The sequence below is a fragment of the Cupressus sempervirens genome, chromosome 9 (genome assembly GCF_028749045.1).
Source record: "Cupressus sempervirens isolate cs-2001-9-10 chromosome 9, ASM2874904v1, whole genome shotgun sequence".
Lineage (NCBI taxonomy): Eukaryota > Viridiplantae > Streptophyta > Pinopsida > Cupressales > Cupressaceae > Cupressus > Cupressus sempervirens.
The window spans coordinates 366189051-366215482 of NC_143126.1; the positions used below are offsets into that span (position 1 = coordinate 366189051).

A 26432-nucleotide genomic window follows, 5' to 3' on the forward strand; every position below is an offset into this window, starting at 1 on the left:
CATACTTAGCTGAAGACAAAGCTCTTCTACCTCTTTTTCCTTATCTTTTGCAAACTTGATAGATAGATCCTTATCCCAGAACAGTTGTAAATAATCTGATTCAACCTTTCAAAAGCTTCTTTGATTATGTGCAATTGAAAACTATTGATGCCACACAAATTCCCCTTTTGCCTCTCATCCTTTTGAGTTTTCCACATAAGGTCTTCAATGTATTTGTGAGACTCATCTGCCCTTGTTAAAACTTGTACAACTCTCTTCTCCGGAACCATCAATCTTTCCTTTAAATCTTGCAATGATAAAGGCTCATCTAAGGGGCAAGGGCTGTCATAGGTCAAATTTTCCAATTTGTTTAGAACTGCTGAAGCAATATCATTATCATGCTTTATTGCTTCTATAGCTGGTGTCATGCACTCTCCATATAACACAAATGGACAGCATTATGATTGTCTATGGTATCCTCAAAGGAGTTTCTCTCCTTGCCAATATGGTTCTGCAAATCACTAATAAAAAATTCTGAATATTCCTCACCTTTGTTGATTGGTTCTTCCTCCACATTATACCCCTTGGCTGATTGGAAACCATTGATCTTTGTGCTTTCATCATGCCCGGTAAGAAATATATTCAGAGTTGTATCTTTAACTTGTATTTTTGATGAGTTTATTTATTTTTTAGCCATCGTTTCTTTAACTCCACAATTTTACGTTCATAGTGTTTGAGCACTTCATTGGCCAGCTAATAAGCAAATTTAGAAGCATGTTGCTCTTGTCCTGGAATTGCTAATAACTTATCATAAGAGGCTGAAAGTGAACATTACTCTCATTAATCCCCATAACTATAATGGTCATCATTGCTGTTCTTCCCTGATTGTGAAAAAAAAAATTTGAAACATTGTGTGTATTAAGCCATTCAGTCTCATGTCGAGAATAAGGGTACACAATTTGATTTCTGCAAATGTTTTTAGTATGACAACCCTTCTTGAGAAATGACGACTTGTAATGTCCCCAAGATTCTGAAAACTATCAACGATCAACTTAAGTACCTCCATTATGTCTTCTTTGTAAGGTTCTCAAGGTGCTAAAATCCTTGTAACCTCCATCAAACAAGAAGTAGCCAACAACCTTACCTTGCTATCTGAGCGCTTCAGCCACTTGTGGGGATTCAAAGCATTCTCTATAGGAATAAAAGCGATTTGCAGTAGATCGGAGGGTGATTGCTTGACCATGCTTAATCATCCTTCCAATTTAATCAAAGTGATGAGATCATATTCCCTTGTTTGTGAATCCAAACCTATCTTACTTCCTGTCTCATAAAGCACATTGGCTAAGCTTTCTTTTGGTGCCATCTTTAAATTCTCTGCTAATCAGATAGAACCAAAGTTCTACACATTTGACTTCCCCTACTACTTTTGTGTTGATTTTTAAGCATTGGCAAATGATGACTAATCCTCCCACCTTTCAACTGACTTCCAAACACAGATTAATAGGCAGTGAATTCTGACCTGTTTAGTCCCTATAGTACTCTTGCACACACAATTTCATTTGCCCACCCAACAACAACCAATGTATCTTGTCAATAGATATGTAAGGCCAATTACTTCAGATTCAGATTCAGTCTTCATAATTGATACTTATGTAGTCAATTGTAATGTATATAAGTCTTAAGAATATGTCCATACTAATAATTTCAATTACCCAATTGTATTATTATTTGGTTAATGGATGGACGGTATATTTGCTATCTAAGTTGTGTAGACACCAACTATGGACTCCCTCTGTAGTGCACCAATATTACAGTCAAAGGAACCAGCAAATATAAATATATTTTTCTTTTTCAATGAAAGCATTTTTATTTTATTTTATTTGTTTATATTTATTTTCCTTGATCTACAATATTGATGTACATTACTACAATACATTTAACTAACTTCACTAACCACTTTAGTTCCTTCCAACCAGAACATTATTTGAAATTCTAACAAAATGTCTTTATAACCAAATGCATCAATTTCAAATGGAGACACACCTTTTCTCTTAGAATCATTTTAGAAACAAAAACATAACAACTTTACTCATTTCTATATACTAAAGGATAGTGCATGATATATAAATTTCTTTAATCACTGAATGTAGCAACATATCAACAAGTACAGTCCACTTATACAATTTTCCAGCTTACAAGCTGTCATAAAACACAAGATTGGGAGTTACCCAAGGGTGACTCTCCCTAATACAATAAGAATTCACTTGGAAGTATGTTTTTGCTGCACATGAAAATAAGACAACGTCCTTCTTCTCTTCAAGTCTTCAATCCATAGATCACAACCTGTAGTACAACACACAAACAAGCCCATGGTACTCTCCTCCCAACCTTAGGCCTTTTAAAGGCCACCCCCGAGCAGGGAGAACCTTGACTAGGTGGACATACATTACTAACAACCATTTACAACACAATGCTCACATTACAAAACTGTTCACACATTTTACAGTTGACAAATAAAACCACAAAAATTCCCAACCAAGGTAGACCACTTAGGATCACATGTAGATCCATCTCAAGGGGTAAGGGTGGAAAATGAATGTTGAGGAGACTCCACCTACAACTATGCCTTCATTAGGCTATACACTTATACACATGCCTTCACAAGGCAACCCAACACCACATACATGCCCTCACATGGCATCTTTACAATACTTATAACTCCAGCAAGGTGGCATATGGGGCCCATAACACCCATATGGCATCCCTCTCCTACTCTAGGAGAGACTCTCACCCAACACATTCCCTATGCACCCCTTACCCTCACAAGGCTCTCTTTCCCTCCCAAGAGATGAGACTCACCTTGTCACACCCAAAACAGAAAACTGCAACAAGAACATATGAATTCACAACACAAAGTAAATCACAATACACACATACACCAAAACTGAAACATGATCCCTCAACCTTACACAACACAACATTACAACACACCATATTACAACTACATTACAGAAAACTCACATGCATAACACAATAAAAATAATCTACTTAACAACAAGCTTTCATAGCAAGGGTACATAAGGTTACCAACCTAGTTTCCAAGCAAATTTGAGCTCCCTCTCTTTTTTTTACCAACAATCCTCCTCCTAAGCTATCTTCTTCTCTTTTTTTTTTTTTCTTTTCCAAAATTTTTCCCACTTAGATTCTTTTTCCAGATCTATCCAAAAATTCTCCCCCCCCAAGAACTCTCCAACCAACTCTCTCTAAAGAATGTTTTCTTTTGATGCTTAAGTTTTCAAATTCGGCCAACTTGGGAATCCACAATTTTTGGGTGCTCTTTTCAATGCCTAGGGAAGCTTATAATACTCAAAAATGCCCCTACCCCCAGGTATATCATATGGGCTTTAAAATAAGACCTCAAACTACCCCTAGGGATGGTGTAAACCTCTTAGAAATTCACAAAAGGTGTGCATTCGACCTAGCATGGAAAGAATCACTCTTGGACCCATAAATACACCTAGGGAAAATAAATCCTACCAAACCACTCCTTGGTTCACTCAACCACCTACCATCCCACTAAGCATGCTACAAAGGAGAACATGTGTCAAGTGACACCACAATACACACAACACACTTGGCAAGCCATCAAGAAAAAACAAATTTACTTTTATAGAATCACAATAATACACACAAATTGGTTTTACAAATAAAATACAAGGGTAAAAAGGTTATACCCTCCTTAGGGTTAACCTTGGTTTTTCCAAACACCTAGCAAGGTTCTCCATAAATCCATGGGCTTCTGTCCTGCACACTTATTGCAAATATCAGTAGTCCAAGAATAAGGTGATAAAATGATAACGTAAATATAAATCACATAGATTCTATCATCAATGGATAACATAACTAATATGAAATATGTATTTCCATTCATATCACATTACACACTTCACATTTGTAGCAATTCTCTAATCTAGATAGTAAAACATTATGATCATTTATTCTTACAGAAAATTATGGAATTAATCTACCTTAAGCAATGCATCAAATATAATATAAGTATACAATTCTAGTTTATTCAAATGATACATGAATTCTTAATGTTACTCTAAATATGCTAAGACATGATAATCTAGCACCATATGGAGACCACAATTCAAAAATCAAACATTCACTTGAGTATAACATAAGCTTTAATCATGACATATGGATCATCAAGAAGGTAAGTAAGCATATTTGAATAACATCATAAAAACTACTTAGAATATTAGTGTCCTAGTAACATCATAAGGAATCATCATATAGCCTAATGATATAGGTATCAATGTCCCAATAACATAACATGAAATCAAATAGTCTAAGGATCAAAATATCAATGTCCATAGGGGGTAATAATGTGTCATCTAGAGTCTAACTATCAAAGTCCAAAAGAAACAAAATGTCAATAGTGCTATGATGGTCGGGGCGGGACATGACACCCTCAAAGTTTACAGGTCCAAGTCTGCACCTCGAAAGTTTATGAATCGCTGACCCCTACCCTTATTAAGATATTATCTCCTTAGTTAAATACTTTCTGTAATGGTCAACTACTTGTTCGTAGTCCGTCTTTCAGTCTAGATAGGAATGTTTCCTATCCTATCTTCATTTTTGTTTCTAATTTCGTCTTCAGTCTATGTTGTTTCTTTTAGAAACGTCCTTGTAATTCTTTATAAGGAACACATTTTTTCCTCTGTTAATCAATCAATCATCCGGAAATCCGTTAATCTGCCAATTCTTGAATCTTGTAACATGGTACCAGAGCTAATACTTGAATTTTTTCGTAAAAAAATTATAATTTCTTTGTGAAATTATTTGTTTAATTTTTTTTCACAATTATTTCCATCGATTTTTCTCTCAAACCCGCCTAGGGTTTTCGTCCTAGAGAAAACAAACCCGAATTCGGGTTTGTCTGCAAATCAAAATTGCGTCCATTTTTTGTATGGTGATTTCTTTGCTCACGCCGGATTCGTAACTGCTGCATATTACACCGGTTCACACGATTGCTAAGCGTCTGGACTACATATCACGTTTTTAAGCCGCCGGATTTGAGCCAGGTTTTCAACGCGGTTTGTAGAGAAAATCGGGTTTGCAACTCGCGTTTTTTCTCCTACTCGTGTTGAATATTCTCCCACACATTTGGAGTCGAAGATTGTAGCCCTAAATCCAACTGGTTCTGTAACATTTTTTCCAACAAATAAGCCATTTTTTTTGAAAATTCGACTCTCTAATCCGCCGGCTAGGGTTTTGTCCAAAACCCTAATTTTTGGGGTTAGAAAAATTTTCTGATCACATATTCTTGGTGGGTTTTTTGAGATCTCAAATGGGTCTTCATTAGAGTTTTGTGGGTGCCTTGTTTTCCGTGCCTCAATTTTCGAGCCTACGGATTTGAAATCCGACTTCAGATTCTTTCTGGATTTTGTATTAGTTCCTCTGGGTACTTGTCGATTTTTTCTGAGTCAACTAGGAATTTGCCTTGAAATCTGTGCTTGTTGAATTTCAGTCTTGAAATTTGGACCTGAATTCTTCGAAATGGCATCTTTGACTAATCTAATGTTGGAGGGCAGTCTATGATTCAATGGCCACAATTATAACCATTGGAAGCAGTGCATGTTAACCATCTTCGAGTATCGTCATTTGGATGAGCTTGTTCTAGGCACAAAGACTCGTCCGACCTTTGACCAAGCAGAACAGGACAAGTTTGATGATCGCAATCGAGAGGCTGTTATGCTTCTTGAGCTCTCTGTTATTGATGAGAAGATTCCTTTCGACAAGTCAGCTGTAGAAATCTGGAAATAACTGAAGGAGTTGCATGAAACATCTGACAAGAGTCGGGCATTCTTTCTGAAGAATCAACTGTTCTCCATTATGATGGATGAACGTATGTCCTTGCAAGAGCATCTGACAAAGATTAAGGACATCCGCAATCAACTCAAAGCTATTGGTCGAAAAATGGAGGAAGAGGATATGGTAGTCATCACTTTGAAAAGTCTACCATCGTCCTATGAGCACTTCATAGAAACACTCAACATTACGTCAACCAATGTTGATCTGAAGTTTCCAGAATTATGCACCAAACTTCTGCAGCAGGATTGTTGGAAACAATAGTTTGGCAGCAGTGCTCTACAATCTCCTCAGAGCAGGCATTTGCTGCAAAATTCTTTCAACAGAACATTGGCAACCATTAGTCTTCTTAGCCTTTCCAGCATCAACCTTTTGCTCAATCCCTGGATGGCTCTACGAAGCAAAATGTACAGTGTAATTACTGTCACAAGTTTGACCATATGAAGTTCGAGTGCTGGAAACGTTTGGCTGCCCAAGCAAGGCAAAATGCTTCCCAGCCAACAACACAAGTTGAAGTTGCATTTTTTGCCTTCTAAATCTGTTTCTATTTTTTTTGGGTTTGTTGATTTTCTCCTTAAAAATCATTTCATGTTGTTTGTAACACGCAAGGTTGCGTGAGATTTTGGGTTTTACCTTTTTTTCACAAAATCGAAGTTTTGTAATCACAATCTGTTTTGAGTCATAGCACTCTTCTGGCAAAGCTTCTTGGTTTCAACATTCTGTAGATCTAGGGAGGGTCTTAGCTATCCCAGAATGTTCTGACATCCATATGTTGACCATTAAGGGAGGGTATTAAGATATTATCTCCTTAGTTAAATACTTTCTATAATGGTCAACTACTTGTCTGTAGTCCGTCTTTCAGTCTAGATAGGAATGTTTCCTATCTTGTCTTCAGTTTTGTTTCTAATTTTGTCTTCACTCTACGTTGTTTCTTTTAGAAACGTCCTTGTAATTCTCTATAAGGAACACATTTGTTCCTCTGTTAATCAATCAATCATCCGAAAATCTGTTAATCTGCCAATTCTTGAATCTTGTAACAACCCTATGGAGATATGATCCATTAGCTTGGATTTATACAAGCCTCTTCTTGGTAACAACATACTCGTAAAGTTATTCTTAACACTTATGTCCAACCATATTAATATTCCAACTCATGACGAAAGTAGTGGGTGTTAACCAAGTTGCGTAGATACCACTATCGATGGATTCCCTCAAAGTTTATAGATTTAAGCCCCTTCTTGGTAACGCCATACTCCTAAAGTTATCTTTAGCACTAATGTCCAACTATATTAATTTTCGAGCTCATGATGGAAGCAGTGGGTTTTGTTGTCCTGCATTTGTCACTACAAAATATTGGTAACGGTACGAAACTTTTTCAACTTAATTTTCTTTAAGTTTAATTCATTATTAAATTGGATAACATTGATCAATCAATTGACTCCAATTGATATAATGAATCCTTTTACTAAAAGTTTTCGTCAAGTATTTTTAGTTTTTCTATTTGTTGAGCCTATGCTTGATTTTTGAAGCCTTCAATGTCATTTTCCTCGTTTTTGAGTGTGTGTTTGTTAGCTTTTGGTCTTTTGGTTTTGCTCAAATCATTGCTTTTAGTTTGCCCTTCGATTCGATCTATCTTAGGGCTTAATCGGAGTTGGTAGTAAAAATATATGATCATTTTAGTGCCCAAAAAGTGGACTCTCCAGGTGCAATATGTTGACATTCACTTTTTGAAAAAGAAAACTTAAAATCACTTTATTTTATCCTTTTAAATTACTTTATCATTTAAATTTATCACTTAAAGTCACTATAGTGCACTTTATGTTATAATTTAAAGTTGAGTTGCTTTTTAATTTTTCACTTAAATGACCATATCAACTATATAGTTTGATTTATTTTTGGAGTAACTTTATGTTTAATTATAAATTAAATGTTGCTTTTGAAATGATATTTTCTTATAGTATGTTAATTCTATAATGCAAATGTTATTTTTGACCCATTTAAGTGATATTTCTTCAAAAATCATTTAGACATGTGCTTAATTGCTCACTTAAGTTGTGTTCATTTACATGTCTTTTAACCCATTGACATGTAAATATGGAAATGCCTCTAGAGACCACGATTTTGAAATAAAAGAGCATTTTAAACACTTAAACATGTAAATGCATGCATTTTGAAATGTGCAAAGACCCTGCAAGAGTGAGACTTGCATATTTGAGTGTTTTTAAAATATGCAATGACCTCCCAAGAATGTGATTTGCACTTAGAGACCAAATGCATTTAATTTAAAATATGCTAATGCCCTCCTAGAGTGCATTTTGCATAAAGAGTCCAATCCATCTTATTTAAAACATGCACTGCCCTTCGTAGAGTATGTTTTGCATTTCTTTCATGCATTGGCCAAGATAGAACCCGAATCTGAAGATTCAAGGGCAAAAACTTCATGTTTTCTTCCTCCAAGAACATGTTTTTGACAGAAAACGCTTAGATCTGCCCATGTAATGCCTTGAAATCGCCAAGATCAAGGTTGTTTTTGCCTCCTTGGGCATTTCCATTCATTAAACATTGGAATCTATGCAAAATTTGATACTTTTGGGCGATCAAAGATTCCAGTGACTTCGAGCCATGGATGTATAAATTCATTCTCCAGATCTTTGACAATGAAGAACCTATCTTCTAGGGAGAACTTATGAGTACTGCTATATGTGAACAATTGCTTAATGTAGGAACCTCAACGCCATTCTACATAACTCCTACCTGGTTTACATAGCTGCATCCATGGGATCTTTCTTGGGTCTTTCAACCAAAGGGGATCGGTTACAAGTTCCTATCTGGGACTACCATGATCAAATCAGCAAATATCACTACAGGAGAGTCCAAGATGCATTTTTTGGTATTTTCCAGTGTTTGTTTGATAAACAGCTGGTAAAAGTGAGTGTTAGAAGAAGCATGGAATAGGGTTAATCAATTTGGTGCTATCTTTCTACAGTTTCCAACTTTGACTTATATGAGAGTTGGCTATTTCAAAGGAGAGCCATATAGTCTGCTAGGATATGCTATAAATAAGATCATATTGATGGAACTAGCCATACAACTCATGTAAGTGCAGTCATATCAAAATGCTCAACATAGGTCATGATTTGGTATCACTATAGCCAAACCCTTGGTAATTAGTCAATATATGATCAATTCAGTTTACAAGGCAAAGAATATGGAGGCAGAACTTCAGCTTGTCACATATGAATTGGCCTGTGCACAGAGTTGGACATCATGAGAATGGACTACTGTAGGCTCACTTTGCAGCATATCATAGATTCTTAATATGCTCAAAATCCCATCCAATCTTTAGATTGAAGATGATGGTAATATTCTTGCTCTAGAATACCATCGTGTTGGTTTTGACAAGCAGTGTCCTTTTCCTATACAGTGGTAGCAGAAAGAAGGCATATCCATTTTTTGATAGATTTCAATCTATTTTGTTAAATACCAATAAATGGTTAAAAATCTATGGTGGTTTTGGACCATGTGGAAGGAAATCCCAATCAGAAATTTCAAGCAAAGATGGTGCATCTTCTTCCATTCCGGCTAAATCCCTTAAGTTTAAGTTGAAAGGTGGAAAGTGATCTAAATATTCTTCAGAGCCCTCACAAGCACCTGCGCAAGCTCAAGAACTTGACGAGGAGGATGAAGAGGAAGGAGAGATTATGATCATATGTTCTCCGTGACCAATAAATTAGCAAGGTCCATCCATTCAAGAAACACCTTTTCTAGGTGTCATAGGCGATGACGTGGATTCATTCTCCACTGCTTTCATATTTACCATTTCTGCCTCGGAGGTGAACACATTGGCGCTTCCTATATCTTCATCGGCTCCTATTTTCACAGCTGAGTAATGTGAGAATTTAGGAAATGTGTTAGAAGATTTCCCAACATTCACAAAAGGCCAAGTCTCCCAATTTGATACTTCAATAACTGGTTTTGAAGCATTCATGAGAGAATCATCTCATTAGGTACCTCTTGGTGTAGCTATACAAACTAAAGTATGCTCAACCACCATGGAAATACAATCAGGATCAATGTCGATGGTCACTACTGTTCCTGATTTATTAGGTGTGTTGTCCTGCATTTTGTCACCACAAAATGTAGGTAACAGTACAAAACTTCGTCAAACTAGTTTCGCATTTCTCTAAGTCTAATTCATTATTTAATTGGATAACATTAATCAACCAATCGATTCCAATTGATATAATGAATCTTTTTATTGAAGGCTTTCGTCAAGTCTTTTTAGTTTTTTTGATTGTCGGGCCTATGCTTGATTTTTAAGGCCTTCAATGTCCTTTCTTCTGTTTTTGAGTGTGTGTTTGTTGGTTTTTGGTGCTTTGGTTTTTCTCAAGTCATTGCTTTCGGTTTTTCCTTCAATTCGGTATATCTTAGGGCTTAATTAGAGTTGGCAATCAAAAGATCTGACTATTTTAGTGCCCAAAAAGTGGACTCTCCATGTGCAACTGCACGAATAAAAAAATATCATGTTATATTTTTAAGTTGACATTCACTTTTTGAAAAATATAACATAAATTCACTGTATGTTATGTTTTTATGTTACTTTATCCTTTTAATTTTTCACTTAAAGTATCTATAGTGCACTTTATGTTGTATTTTTAAGTTGAGTTACTTTTTTATTTTTCATTTAAGTGATTATATAAACTATATAATTAAATTTAATTTTTGAGTTCTAAATTAAAACAACCTAGTAAATATTACTTTTAAAATGATATTTGCACATTATATTGTCAATATGATAGTGTAAATGTTATTTATGGCCCATTTAAGTAATATTTCATCAAAAATTAAATTGCCTCGTGTTTATTTAAACTGCTCAAGTTGTGCATCTCATTCTTTAGACTCATTTGAAAATATGCAAATGCATCTAGAGAGTGAGCTTTTGAATTAAAATCATGTAAATGTCTTTTATTCAAAATATGCAATGGCCTCCCAAGAATGAGCTAAGCATATTGCATATTTTCAAAACATGCATATGCACTCCAAGAGCGTGTTCAACATGGGAAAGCACATAAAGCATATTTTAAAATTTTCAGAATATGTAAATGCACTCCAAGAGTGCATTTGGGCTTCGAGAAGCCAAGAGTGCGTTTGGACTTTTAACACATGTTATTGCCCAAAAAGTGGACTCTCCATGTGCAATGGACAAATAAAAAATATCATGTTATATTTTTAAGTTCACATTCACTTTTTGAAAAATATAACATAAATTCACTTTATGTTATGTTTTTAAGTTACTTTATCCTGTTAATTTTTCACTTAAAGTATCTATAGTGCACTTTATGTTGTATTTTTAAGTTGAGTTACTTTTTGATTTTTCACTTAAGTGACTATATAAACTATATAGTTAAATTTAATTTTTGAGTTTTAAATTAAAACAACCTAGTAAATATTACTTTTAAAATGATATTTTTGTGCCCAAAAGTTGCACTAAATGATTTTTCACTTAAGTGACTCTCCATGTGCAATTGCACGAATAAAAAATATCATGTTATATTTTTAAGTTGACATTCACTTTTTAAAAAATATAACATAAATTCACTTTATGTTATGTTTTTAAGTTACTTTATCTTTTTAATTTTTCACTTAAAGTATCTATAGTGCACTTTATGTTGTATTTTTAAGTTGAGTTACTTTTTGACTTTTCACTTAAGTGACTATATAAACTATATATTTAAATTTAATTTTTGAGTTTTAAATTAAAACAACCTAGTAAATATTACTTTTAAAATGGTATTTGCACATTACATTTTTAATATGATAGTGTAAATGTTATTTATGGCCCATTTAAGTAATATTTCATCAAAAATTAAATTGCCACGTGCTTATTTAAACTGCTTAAGTTGTGCATCTCATTCTTTAGACCCATTTAAAAATATGCAAATGCATCTAGAGAGTGAGCTTTTGAATTAAAATCATGTAAATGTCTTTTATTCAAAATATGAAATGGCCTCCCAAGAATGAGCTAAGCATATTGCATATTTTCAAAACATGCATATGCACTCCAAGAGCGTGTTCAACATGGGAAAGCACATAAAGCATATTTTAAAATATGCACATGCATCGTTAGAACCCGTTTTTGCTCAAGATGCATGTTTTCAAAATATGTAAATGCACTCCAAGAGTGCGTTTGGGCTTCAAGAAGCCAAATACATGTTTTAAAAACACGTAATAATACTCCAAGAGTGCATTGGACTTTTAACACATGTTATTGCCTCTTGAGAACCCATTTTTGACCCTTAGAGCAAAAACGTCTGTCTATGGCCTCCAAGAATATGTTTTTGATGATTTTGCTTGGATTCTTCCATGAAATGACTTGAAATCTCTTCCTCAAGAGGCGTTTTTGCATCCTTATGCATTTCCATGCATCTGACATCCCTATTCATGTGAAAAACGTTTCATTTTAAACTCATTTGGAGCCACATTTTGGACAAAAAACGCCCAGATTTGGGCCATTCGAATCCATGTTTTTGCTAAAGGAAGGGTCGTTTTGGAGTTTTGATCATTGTATATGACATCGAGGGTCATGTTTTTGCATTCTAAGATGAAAATCGCTCCATGCAATGCCCCAATGAAACCATGTTTTTGACAAAAACGGGTTCTTTTCATGCATTTTGCCAAAAATGATTTGTGTTTTGGTGTTTGTTGACCAAGTTTTTGGGCATATACATGAAAAATGCCTCATCTCTTTCCCATTAATCATTCATCATCACAAGTATTGAAGAAATCAAAGTTTTTTTTGGAATTTTTCAAAGATAGAGCTTCTTCCTCCTTCATTGTTGGATCATTAACAAGTAAGTGGACATTTTCAATTTTGTTGATTAATTTATACTTATCTTGCTATTATCTTGCACATTTTAGCTTGATGTATTACACTTGTTGATAGAGATGCCATGAAAAGTGTTTTTTCCCTTTAAATATGATGTACATTCTCATTTTCACATTTTAAATTTTTTCCCAAACTCCAAATTCGAAATTGCATGATAAAACCACTTGTCTGTTGACATGTTTGTGTCTCAAACCAAAAGTATGTGTTTGTTTTGTACTTGTTTTTGTTGCTTGCTTCTTCATTTTTCTTCTTTTTGAAGAAATTGCAAGTTCTTTCCCAAGAACTTGAGCATGTTTCATTTCACTTAACCTTTCACCATTTCATGCAAGTGCATCATTTCATTCCACCTCCATGATTACCTATCATAATGCTTCGGATCTCACTCTTCACATTCGATTACATGTATTTCCATCCATCATCCACATGTACATGTAATCTCATTCTCCATTCCCACTTTCACACATCTTACTCTCTGTTCTCATTTACACGCATTTCCATCTTCCGAACCTAAATACATGTTCATTTTACATGTAATCCACTTTACGTGTAATGCCATCAAGAGAACCCATTTTTGACTAAAGGTCACACTTTAAAAGTCAAAGTTATCATTTTTACATATTCATATGCATTCCAACTTGCATTCTTGGCCATACCGACGAAAACCCATCATTGCCCATATGCAATCCATCTTTCCAAGCTCAACTTTGGCTCTTTCCATCCAAATACATATGCTTTCTAGTTCATTTCCAGCCATCATATGTGTTCCATGAGTGTCTAATCCATACTTTAAATACCCACCCCTAATGGATTCGTCATTATAACTCAAATCCCAAAGTTCTCAAGGATTCAATCTCATTTTAAGATGTTATCATCTTCATGTTGCAACACACTTTTCAAGATATGTCAAAACTTCTTCAAAGAACAGAGATATCCCGTCATGAAGGCATGTTTTGATTCTCAAGAAGTAGTAATTCATTTGGTCTCCATTTTCCCAATGGTTGTGTGAGAACTTGAGTTCATGTGGGAATGCACGAAGCACTTTGTTTCAAAAAAAAAGAAAAGTTAAAGGTGCTGATGGAAAGTTATTCCGAGTTTACATCCGGACACCATTGAGAATGTTTTCAAAGTGTCAAAGATCCCAGAATTTGCCAATTTACAAAGGAGAGTTCACAATAACTTGAACGAGAAAAAACTTGATCACATCAAGATTTAAAATGATAATGGACAATTTATCAAAGAGAGTAAGAGACTATCAAAAGTCACAACGCCATGATTATCAAGGTTAATGCAGTAGCGCAAAATACAAGAATTCCTGATCCCACGATCATCACGAAGTGCAAAGCTTTTGCTGATAGTCCACAGGATTAACATTCATAATCAATAGCGTCAACACTTTCTTCTTCTTCTTTCATGTTTGTAATTGAAGGGGATGTATTGCATGAAAATGTGTAATTACATGTAATATGATTTACATGTGTAATGACATGTAATCCAATAATTTCTTTTGTTAGTTAGACCAAGTCAAAGTTGGTTGAGTTGCTCTCAATTTTTCCTCGTTCGTCTTCCCAACTCCTTTGCCTATATAAGGGAGTGCCCCTCATTATAAAAATCATAGTTTGTTGTATGCAAGAAAACTTTGCCAAAATCGTGCAAGCATAATTTTGATTGTGTAGTACCAATTTGGGAGAGAAGTGAATAAAAGAAGCAATTGGATTTGAATCTTTGACTGGAAGCAATTGTGATAGAGCAAATTAGAAGCTTTGACTGTAACTTGTGCCTATTGTCTTTGATTCATGTTATTATTGTGTGTCAATAATAGAGCATAGTGAGTTAAGAAGCAATCGAAGCCGAAGCTTTGATTGGGAGCGATTGTGGTGATACATAGATTGGAAGCTTTGATTGTAGCTTGTATTACCGTCTCAAATTCATGAAAAATAGTTAGAGTTTCCCTACTTCTGGAAGCCTTTGTGCCCCAATGGTAGAGGTTTTTCTTATAGGATAGAATAAAAATCATCTACTTTTGGAAGTCTTGTGCCCCAATGGTAGTGATTTTACTTATAAATTAAACAAATAGGACTTCGAGCCAAACTGGTACGCTTTCAATCAGCCTTTGAGTTGGTGTTGGTGTATTGGTATCACTGTTTCTAACTATTAGATAGAAGTGTTGTTAGAGATTTTATCTTGCCTGTTACTTGCTCTCGGGTAAGTGAATTCTTTCCTGAAAGCTAAGAGGAAAAGAATATTGGTAACACCCCTCACAGATCTCTCAACTTCTTGCTTACCTTGAGTTAATCTAAGGAACGGTGAGAAGGGAGAGCCTTCCCTTTAAGGTAGGAGAGACTTCATCTCACATGTTGTGGTTGGTCATCCTATTTTACGACTGGATTTTCAAAATTGTTGGTTGCAAAATATCCACCCAACAAGGTGAAGGTTTTAGTTTACTTGCATGCTTGGGTGAGATCACCATGAAGAGAAGGAAGGTTGTGCTGCCCCCAAATAATATCTTCCTATTAAGAAACTAAGTCTAAATCTTTGAAAGATAAGATTGTTTCAAGGATAAGTTGATTCCGATAAGACTAAGTTTGTAGAGGTTGCTGAACCATTGGTGGACAAACCGGCTAAAGAATTTAACTATTCGGATTACAAGTTCACGAAAATTGAACTTGGTAAGCAATCATGGTTGGGTTGTCTACAAGATGCTCATGATGCACTTGCTAATGTATCAAAGAGTAATCACAAGTTGTGGGAGAAGAAAAATCAGCTCAAGCAGGAGGTTGCTCGCCTAAACGAGGTTATTCAACAATAGTCTTTGCAACATGCAGTCACTACATCTCAGCTGCCTCGAGAGAAGTGGATTGTGAAAGTGGCAAAAACTTGGTTTGGAGTTGTCTCTGAAGGAGTTTAGGCCATCATAGATGCAATCATAATTCTTGAACGTATTAGAAATATCGAAGAGATGCTGCATAAACTGATTGCATCTTTGAATCAAGAAGCTAACACCTTAAAGGAAATTTTGTGTGATTGGGATGAAATTGCCAATTCTGATTTGGATGACCTGGTTGCATGCGATGTTGTCCCATCTTGCGAATTGTTGTACAAGTGTCATGGACTAATGGGTTATAAGGAAGAGATGTTGAGGCAGGAAGCCTTAGAAGATTGTTAGTCAATTGAAATTGAGGTGATGTGTGACCTGGAATAAATGGGATGTCAAGTTCTTATCGAGCATGACAACTTGATTGCAATAGATGAGGTGACTTTAGAATATACAATCAGAGTTAATGCTGATCTAGATTTTGAAGATTTTGGTTCTCGCACAATGAATAGGTTTTCTTTGTACAAAACCTTAGCAAAGCACCTACATGATTCTTTTGTGGCAAATCGTAAAGGTGTAAAATCAACATATGTTGACATAGTCAGAATAAAAAGCTATATCAAAGACAATGGAAATCTTAGATCTTACTGTAGTGCATGATGTCATCATCAAGTTCAAGACACTTAAGAACAATCCTTAGGATTGTTTTACTTATTTTCCGCCTTCTTTCATCTCTTTTCAAAGTTTGTAGTTGAAGATGATGTATTGCATGAAATTGTGTAATTACATACAATACAATTTTAATGTCCTTATGACATGTTATCCAATAATTTCTCTTGTTAGTTAGATTGGGTCAAGGTTGAGTTGCTCCCACTTTTTTCTCCTTTTTCTCAACTCCTTTGCCTATATAAAGGAGTGCTCTCTCATTGTAAAATCATCTTTTATTTGTATGCAAGAGAGCTCTGGAGAAATTGTGCAAGCAAACTTTGATTGTGTAGTGGTATTTTGAAAGAAAAGTTAATACAAAGAGACAATTGAAGCTGAATTTTGATTGAGTACAATTGTGACTTGTGCAAGTTGGAAGCTTTGACTGTGATTTGCATTTGTTATCTTTGATTAATTTTGTTTATTGCATTCATGATAATAGCGTATAAAGAGTTAGGAAGCAATTGGAGTCGAAGCTTTGACTGGGAGTGGTTGTGGAGATATATAGACTAGAAGCTTTGACTGTAGCTTGTATCTCTTTCTTAATTCACAAAAATAGATATAATTCTGTACTTCTAGAAGTCTTTGTACCCCAATAGTAAAAGTTATTATTATAGTATAGATTAAGACTGGACTTAGAGCCAAACTAGTACGCTTTCGGCTAGCCTTTGAGTTAGTGTTGGTTTATCGATATCACCGTTTACAACTTTAGATAGAAGTGTAGTTCAAGGTTTCATCTTGTTCATTACTCGCTCTGCGGGTAAGTGGATTCTTTTCTAAAAGCTAAGAGGAAAGAATATTGGTAATAACTTTTCAAATCTGTTGAATTCTTGCTTACCTTGAGTTGATCCAAAGAATGGTGAGAAGGGGGACCCTTCACTTTACGGCCTATTTGTTTGCTGAAATAGGAATAGGAAATTAGGAAAATGTTTACTATATTCCATTTGGTGCGTCAATTGGAATATGGAATAGGAATACATGTTCTCATTTTGCCCCTAAAATGAGCTTATGTTCATTCCAAAAAATAGTTATTATTAGAATAGTCATTCCTATTCCCAATATGCATTCCTATTCTCAATTCCTATGTCGGCAACCAAATGAGCCCTTAAGTTAAGAGAGACTTTGTCTAACATGTTGTGGTTTGTCTACCTATTTTGCGACTGGATTTTACCCAAAATTGTTGGTTGCAAAATATCCAACCAACAGGTTTTAACCAAGTTACCTAGATACCACTATCAATGGATTCCTTTAAAATTTATAGGTTTTAAGTTCGTATCAACAAAGACCTACACAACACAGACCCGTCCTTATCTTGGGATAAAGATCCATTGCTTGCAATTTACACTTTAATCTTCCCTTCTTTGCCAAATAGTAGTATGATTGAAATGTAGAGATATATATTTTTGATTTTGCTATTATGATTGATATTACAATCTCATTATTGTAAATGATATTAATATTACTATAGTGATACTTATCGATATATGATCAATATTCATATATATAAATATGTATATCATATATATATCTTAGAATCATATAGAATTCTTTATTTCGTCCTTTTGAAGACATCCCATTGTATTTATAGTATCCTTTATAATCATAATTTATTTGAAAAGTCACAACTTTACATAATTACAACCCTTTCAAAGAGTCACATTGTTTCATCATTGTTGTTTTTTGAAAAATTCATTTCCTTATTTTCTTTGCATTCCTTTCCTCTTCTATTAATCCTTCTTTAACTCCTCTCTTTTCTTCTTCTTCTTATTTCCTTTCAAATCAACTCTCCTCCCTTTTATATCTTAATTTGAAGGAGTCACATCTATTTGTTACATATCTCTTAACTTTTCATTAGATTTAGTTTATTTTTGTTATTCTATATTATATTATATATTTATTTATTATCATTTATTATTAAATCCTATTTCAAAGGGTAACATACTTTCAACAATATTCTCTCTTATAGTTGATTTATTTATTCGTGCATTGTAATTTTATAATTATCTAGTTTTTTAATTCTTATTTTAAATATTATTTTATTGACAATAGATTATATACATATTATTTATTATTTATATTTTAATATTGATTTAATATATGATTTTGTTATCATTAGTTATTTGATAATATTTTATTATCTAATTATTATTGAAATTCTATTATAAAATGAGGACATGATAGTCCGCTCTCTCTTATAGTTAATTGATTTATTTATTCGTGCATTATAATTTTATAATTATCTAGTTGTTTTAATTCTTATTTTAAATATTATTTTATTGACAATAGATTATATACATATTATTTATTATTTATATTTTAATATTAATTTAATATATGATTTTGTTATCATTAGTTATTTGATAATATTTTATTATCTAATTATTATTGAAATTCTATTATAAAATGGGGACATGACAGTCCGCCTTTCCTCAAGTTGCTCGACCTCAAGCAATTAGATAATTATATTGATTTGAAAGATGTGCATCTTTTAGTCCTTATTCTTAGGTCGTTTTGTGGCTATGATTGGATATCTTCCAATATCTATTGGATTTCCACATAAGTCTTTTATATGAATTATTTCCCCATATCCTCTTTTCCCTACAGATGGAAAGAGCATGCTTTGATACCACTGTGATGTCCCCTTTTTGGGGTCGGTCATGATTGATACTTATTAGTCAATCATAACGTAATAAGTCTCAGGAATATGTCAGTAATAATTCCAATTATCCAATCATATTATTATTTGGTTTATGGATAGATGGTATAGATTATTCAAGTTTCCTAGACATCAGCTATGGACTCCCTCAAAGTTTATAGGTCCAAGTCTGCACCCTGATGGTTTACAGATCGCTGACCCCTACCTTCTATAGGGATATGATCCATTAGCTTGGATTCACACAAAGCCCTCCTTGGTAACACCATACTCCTAAAGTTATCTTTAATGCTTATGTTCAACCTTATTAGTATTCTAACTCATGACAGAAGCAATGGGTGTTAATCAAGTTGCTTAGATACCACTATCAATGGATTCTCTCAAAGTTTACAGGTCCAAGTCCGTATCACCAAGGCCTACACAATGCTGACCCCTACCTTATCTTGGGACAAAGATCCATTGCTTGGAATTTACACAAGCCCCTCCTTGACAACACTTTAATCTTCATTTCTTTGCCAAATAGTAGTAAGATTGAAATGTGAATATATATTTCTGATTTTGCTATATTAATTGATATTACAATCTCATTATTGTAAATGATATTAATACTCCAATAGTTATACTTATTGATATACAATCAATAATTGTATATAGAAATATGCATATCATATAGATATAATATATCTTAGAATCATATAAGATTCCTTATTTCCTCCTTGTGAAGAAAACATATTGTATCTATATTCTCTTTTATAATCATAATTGATTTGAAAAGTCACAACCCTTCATAATTACAACCCTTTCAAAAGGTCACATCCTTTTATCATTGTTATCTTTTGAAAAATTCACTTTCTTATTTTCTTCACATTCCTTTCCTCTTCTATTAATCCTTCTTTAACTTCTGTCTTTTTCTTCTTATTTCCTTTCAAATCAACTCTCCTCCCCTTTTTATGTTAATTTGAAAGAGTCACATCTCTTTATAACATATCTCTTGACTTTTCATTAGATCTAGTTAATTTATGTTATTCTTTATTATATTATTTATTTACTTATTTGTTTTTTTAAAATTATCATTTATTATTAAATCTTATTTAGAAAGGTAATCTTATTTATTTATTCATGCATTGTAATTTAATTATTATTTAATAATTTTAAATCTTATTTTTTTGATAATAGATTATACATATGTTATTTTTTATTTTATTATTATTATTTATCTTGTATTTTAATATATGATTTTATCATCATTAGTTATGTAATAGTATTTATTATTTAATTTTTATTTAAATTCTATCTTAAAATGGGGACATGCCAGCCCCAAATTGATTGATATCTTTCATCATCTTTTTATATGTTTCAAGATTTCTATACTGGTTATATTGATTTCATATTATGATTACTTTTCTAGAATTACATTTTGACAACTCCATCTAAAGAGTTGACATATTTGTAAACACATCTGTGATACCCCCTATTACATATATTTTGAGATTTGAGAATGATCTCTGTTTACCTGCTGTACTCTGTTACTAATATCCCATGGTGATTCATAATTTGTTCTCTAAATAATAAAATGACAAGGTTCTTTGTTTTATATATAATTTTCAGCTACACAGATTGCATCATAATTATTCATATTTAAATATTTCCATTCTGAAATTTAGTTATCTGTTACTATATAGATAATTGTTGCCTGGTCTTTCTTCATAGGTGGCTCTATTGCATATTTTTCTTGTTTATGATCCCACTGCTTTTTATGTTATCATTTTGAATAAACTGAAAATTGTCAATATATATATCAATGTTAAATAGAAAAATGATTGTCATCCATAGACACACAATTTATTTTCACCCTCTCTCAAGCTATATTTGATGTTTATTAGAATAAAGTATTTTGTAACCAATCATGTCTTCTTGCACGGTTACTATGGTAGATGTCTTGCTACCTAAACCATGCAGATTTTGAATAAGTTTTTGGCTGTCTAGAATAATATTAAGTGGTCTAGCTGATTGATGCTATTGTTTGATATTAGATGAGCACCTGCACTGGTATGGAGGAATAGTAATTTTGTTTTTATTTGCAGATAATAGGGATATTGGATTCTGCATTTGCAAGGTTGGCAGACTCATTAATCAAATACATCATTATCCCTATAATACATAATCCATCGATTAATATTGTTTCAGATGAATCAGTACAAAATAAGCCAGTTCTTAGCCAGGACTTACCGTCTGCCATACAGGTTAGTACTGGTTTTGTTTGATGTGTTGGGAGATAAATAGTGCTTGAATGAAAACTTAGATTTGTTGCAGTATTGTTGTTTATTATTACAAATTGAGTATAAATTGTTGAGAAAATGAATACAGATTAGGAATACAACAAAGAAATGTTGGACAATTGCTATCACCAAATCATTAGCAATTTAACCATATTGAAGATCATCAAGTCTCCCCTGCTAACTTGAATATATTTCAATGCTATCAGATTTCCACAATTCATATGAATGTTCATGAGGGTTTCTGGATTTGATTGTGTAAATTTTTTTTACCATCAACATGTCAGATCACAGTACATGATCCATTGTCAGAGTGCAAGAGAGCACAAGGACGAGAAAATTTTGAATGAGAGAGGAATGATCTGAATAACATGTTCTGAAAGAAACAATCATAACATGCCTGTATATAGTTACATTAGTCAAGAAAAAATAATTTGTCCATATATCAAGAGATAGATGAGATTTTCTGTAAATGTGAAAATTGACGCGTCAATTTCAAAAAATCAAGCTTTGGAGTGGATTCGTATGTTAGCCAAGCTATTTGAAAGTCCACTGCATCATTTGATAATAATCAAACTTAGTATGTGCTATTCATAATTATTGTTTGCATGAGAGTCCTCAATTTTGTAACAAATCATTTAGTTATAGTTTGATTGTGATATTTATATTGTAAAGCAATCCATTTAACAAAGAAAAATATAATTTTGGCAGGATAAAACCAGGAGTGGATATTGCAGTCTTGCCTAATAGGATATAATTCATATAAGTTGTTCTACTTTTGTTTGTAAAGTATTATCAAGAAATGAGAAGTGCTATAGAAAATAGAATCTTGCACTCTTGCTTAATAAGATACAATATCATATAGTTTAATTTCGATTGGAGATAGAATCTTTTGTAAGAACATAAAAACACATCTTTTATACAATTTGTTTCAAACATAAAACTCGGTACATGGAAGGGGTGATAAGCATAGAGGTGATATCTTCAAGAGCGATGATTTTGGCTCTGATCACTTTGGATATTTTTATTACATTCTATATGGATCTGATGTCATATGTTGGTTGCCATGCCTTCAAGGTGTGAATACTTTGGCGTATAGGTATATCAATAGTCATTTGCCTAAAACAAAATAGAATTCCCACAATGTTCATGGATTGTATCAACATATAACAGATATAGTGTCTTCAAAGGTTCTTGGATGCACATTATGGCCAATTGTTGTCTACAAGGGACCAAATTTGATCCATACCTGCATCCAATGCTCATGTAATCTCCCTATATGCACTTGATCATGCATGGTGTGTATCCACCTTACATTTTGGGTGCATATCCCATGCATGAAGTGAACCACTGAAAAAGATTTTTAAATGAATTTTTGTTGGAATGAAAGTAAACGTGATGGTTTTAAAACCCTACATTCATTTTATTGTTTGCCTCTAAATTTGCTCCCTGATGCGTATGCCTTGCAATGGATTCCATTTTGCAATTTTTGAGGCACTCATGTGTAGACAATAGAGCTCCCTTATGAATTTCTATGAACTTTATAAAGTCCATGTGAACAATTTGATTAGAGATTAGCAAAACCAGATTTTAATCAAGACATGACAATGACATGAATAGGAATTCAAGATGCTGTAATTGTTTTATATATTATGGTCTAAACATGCTGAATAGCATTGATGCTGTTCTGTATCTTCTTTCTGTTTTTCGTTATGGAATGCAATAAAGACAAGTTGTAGAAGCTGATTTGAAGTAGGGGATCCCAAAGGATTCTTTTGCAATCTTGCTGTTGTTGAATTGGTTGCAAACAATGTTGGCATTTAGCTTGTTGTGTTGGTTCAAAGTCTACATTAAGTGAGGAGGAATTGCTTGGTCAAATAGAGTGACTTGGAAGCTTAAGTGTTAAACAAATAATGTTATATATAACGAAATTTTAGTTGAAGATAGTTTAAATAAATAAATAAATAGAGTAGGTTGGTAGACATTGGAGATTGGAGGAATTTCTCTATCTTGTGCTATCTGCTTGTTCATTGAGGTTCATTGCATGATAGCAACCATTTGCTGATAGTCATGAAGTATTTGTATATTAAGATTTTCACACTGTAATGTCCCCTCATGAAATCTCTTAGGGTTTCGATTAATTTCATATAATCCTGATTACAAGGGACTTTTTCCTATGTAATAAACACCAATATCATTAGCTGTTTGAACTGGAGAGTTTGATCACCTCAAATGTTCTGCTATGAAGAGTAATCTGCAGGGCATTGCTGTCAAAGAATAGTTTTGTTCTGAATATTGAAAAAATTGTAGCTATACCAATCTCATATCCAAAACACGAGGAATATATATATATATATATATATATATATATATATCACTGATATGATAAGTATGAACTCTATAGATATGAAGAGATTGTATATCTCTATATAATAACAATCTGTATATGAAGACTTAGATTGATCTGAATATATTGAGAGTTCTTATTAAATACTTGCGAATACTATGAAGTTCTAACTGATCTATATGTAAAGAGAAAGGGATGGATATTATTGTTATAATATATTGATACGATTAAAGTCTATATTGATCATATGACATCCTTGCTAGGAATGTTTAGATTTACCTTTCTTTGATCCCTTCTTTCTGCAGAGTATATAATTTTTATACAACCTTACTGCTAGGTACCTATTGTGAGGTTTTCACACCATCGTCTCATTGCAATTTGGGCCCCTCTTTTTTTTTGTCAGTAGGAGCGGTGGTCTTAGGAGGTAGCAATTTTAAAATCTCCAAGTCTTAGAGATGAGTTTGGGCAACCTTGGCTTGCTGGGTAGTCAAGTCAGTCAGAGATATAAGTGAGAGTTTGGCCAAACTAGTCAAGAATGTGAAGTTGAAATCAAGGGATTTGTGATGAAATGAGTTATGATCTTTTGTAAATCCTTGTTCTAATAACAAATTTATCTTAGATAGGCAAGAGAAGTTGTGGGAGATAACAATGACAGAGGTGGTTAATTATTGTTAGTTGGACAGCTGTTATTTTTGACTCGGAAATAGCAGAAGTATTTATGGGTAGCTTGGACAGCTGTTCGTCCTTACCTAAAAATAGCAGCATTAGTTATGGGTAGTTTGGACAGCTGTTTGTCCGCTTGCCGAGAATTAGTAAATAATTGTTATGCAAGGATAATTATTTACTAATTTAGTGATTCCCTTTTGGACACCTTGCAATCAATTCTATTATTGGCTGTTGAGTAGTCTTAATCTCAGCCGTTGGTTTGATTTACTCTCGGCTGTTGGTTTTCCAATAGAGTAGTATAAAAAAGGGTCATTGGGTCATTTGGAAAGAAAATTTTTTGGAGAAGCATTTGTAGTGATAGCAAATTGTCTTGTAGTGTTAGCAAGGGCACAATGTTAGCATGGGGATAGCAGTGGGGAATATCAGCGGGAGAAATTATGAGGTTGTCGAAGTTCTGGTAGTGAGAGGCAAGGAATTTTGTATCTCTTGATTTGTTGAAGTTTGATATAATTCTTTATCTATAGAACTGGTTTTCCCTTAGGGGTTTTTCCAAGGACAATTTGTTCGAAAATATTGTGTTCATTGTGTTGTGAATTTCTTTCCTGTATTTTTTATTGGTGAAGTTGCAGTTGTATTATTTTTCGATATTAGTTGGGAATTTATTTCCAGCAGTTTAATAATCGTTTACGATAGGAGATTAATAATTAGTGACTGCAATAATGTTAATTTTCACATGGTATCAAAGCATTGTTGAGGGTAGAAGAGTTTTGCCCTAGGAAAGAAATTTTGATCTCTTTAAATTTATTATTGCTTTAATCCCTTGAGATGGTTTCGATTGGTTTGAGAGATTAGGACAGATTGGATGGTGCCTCAAATTTTGGTGTCTAGAAGGCCAAAATTTCTTTATTGTTGGAAGAGAATGGAATCAAGGATTATGCTACCAGTGTTGTACCTATACCAATGGATGCAACACAGCTTGCAACACATAAGAAAGACGATGCCAAGGCGAGGAGGATTATTCTTGATGGTGTCGAGGGTCATATTGTTCCACATATCTCAGAGCTAGATACGGCAAATAAGATGTGGGACACCATTCTGAATCTGTACCAGAATGCTAGCACCAACAGGAAGATGATTCTCAGAGAGAAGCTAAAGAATACTCGGATGAACCAGGGAGAAGACGTTACAAGTTACCTCACCAGGCTTAGACTTGTCAAGGACGAGTTAGCAGTTGTTGGAGATAGTCCCAGTGATGACGAGCTAGTGAGAATAGCCCTAAATGGTTTTTCTAAACAATGGAGTGTTTTTGTTCAAGTTGTTAGTGGACGAGATACTTTATCGAGTTGGGATCGACTATGGACTAATTTCACTTAGGAGGAGTTTAGACTAAGTCTTGTCAATGGGGCCAACAAGAGTCGGAAAAGTGAGGTAGAACAGGAAAACGTTGCCCTAGCAGGTAAAGGGAAAGCAAAGACGGGATCTAACAAAGGATCGAATTCACAAAGTGAGAAGAAGAAGAAGGACCTTTCTAAGGTCAAGTGCTTTGGATGTCACGAGTTTGGCCACTATGTCAGTGATTGCCTAGAGAGGAAGAAGGGTAAGAAGCAGGTGGCAGCTTCAGCAAGTGCGGAAGAACTCTCCAGTAGAATGGAAGATGAGTTTGCACTCATAGCTTGTATGGTTAGCTCAACCTCACAGTGTGTTTGGTAGATAGACAGTGGGGCGTCATTTCATATGACAGGAGTTAGAGAGTACTTCTCTAGTTACAGGGAGGAGGACACCAACATCTAGATATCTATAGGAAACTTGTCCAAACTCAACCCAATTGGGAAAGGGATTGTTCAGTTTCAGAGGGAGAATGGAAAGATAATTCCACTTCATGATGTGTTGCATGTGCCATGCTTAGGTATGAATTTGATTTCTGTATCTGTTCTTCAAGATAGGGGGTATAATGTACTCTTTAGAGGGACAAATGTGTTGATTAAGCACAAGGATTGGAAATCATCCATAACTATTGGAGTTAGAAGTGGTTGCCTTTATAGGTTGTAGTTTGATACTCCTAAGGCACTTATGAGCAGCAGTAATCCTAGAGATCTTGGAGAGCTATGGCACAGGAGGATGGGCCATATTCATCATGGAGCACTTAAATTGCTTTGTGAGACGGTGACTGGTGTGCCAGAGGTGAGCACAGAGCATGATGATGTATGTAGGGATGTGTGTTGGGGAAGTTT

General features: G+C 34.0%; 1 protein-coding gene across 2 annotated transcripts in view; it reads left to right on the forward strand.

Moving 5' to 3' along the window:
* Positions 1–26432, forward strand: part of ATZW10 (centromere/kinetochore protein, putative (ZW10)) — a 228329-nt gene that overhangs the window by 16480 nt on the left and 185417 nt on the right. The window contains exon 3 of one of the 2 annotated variants that reach the window (XM_089800136.1): positions 20997–21155. The exons of the other annotated variant lie outside the window; for it this stretch is intronic. Coding sequence (XP_089656262.1) covers positions 20997–21155 — 159 coding nt within the window. The remainder of the gene's footprint in view (positions 1–20996; positions 21156–26432) is intronic. 2 annotated transcript variants of the gene reach the window in all.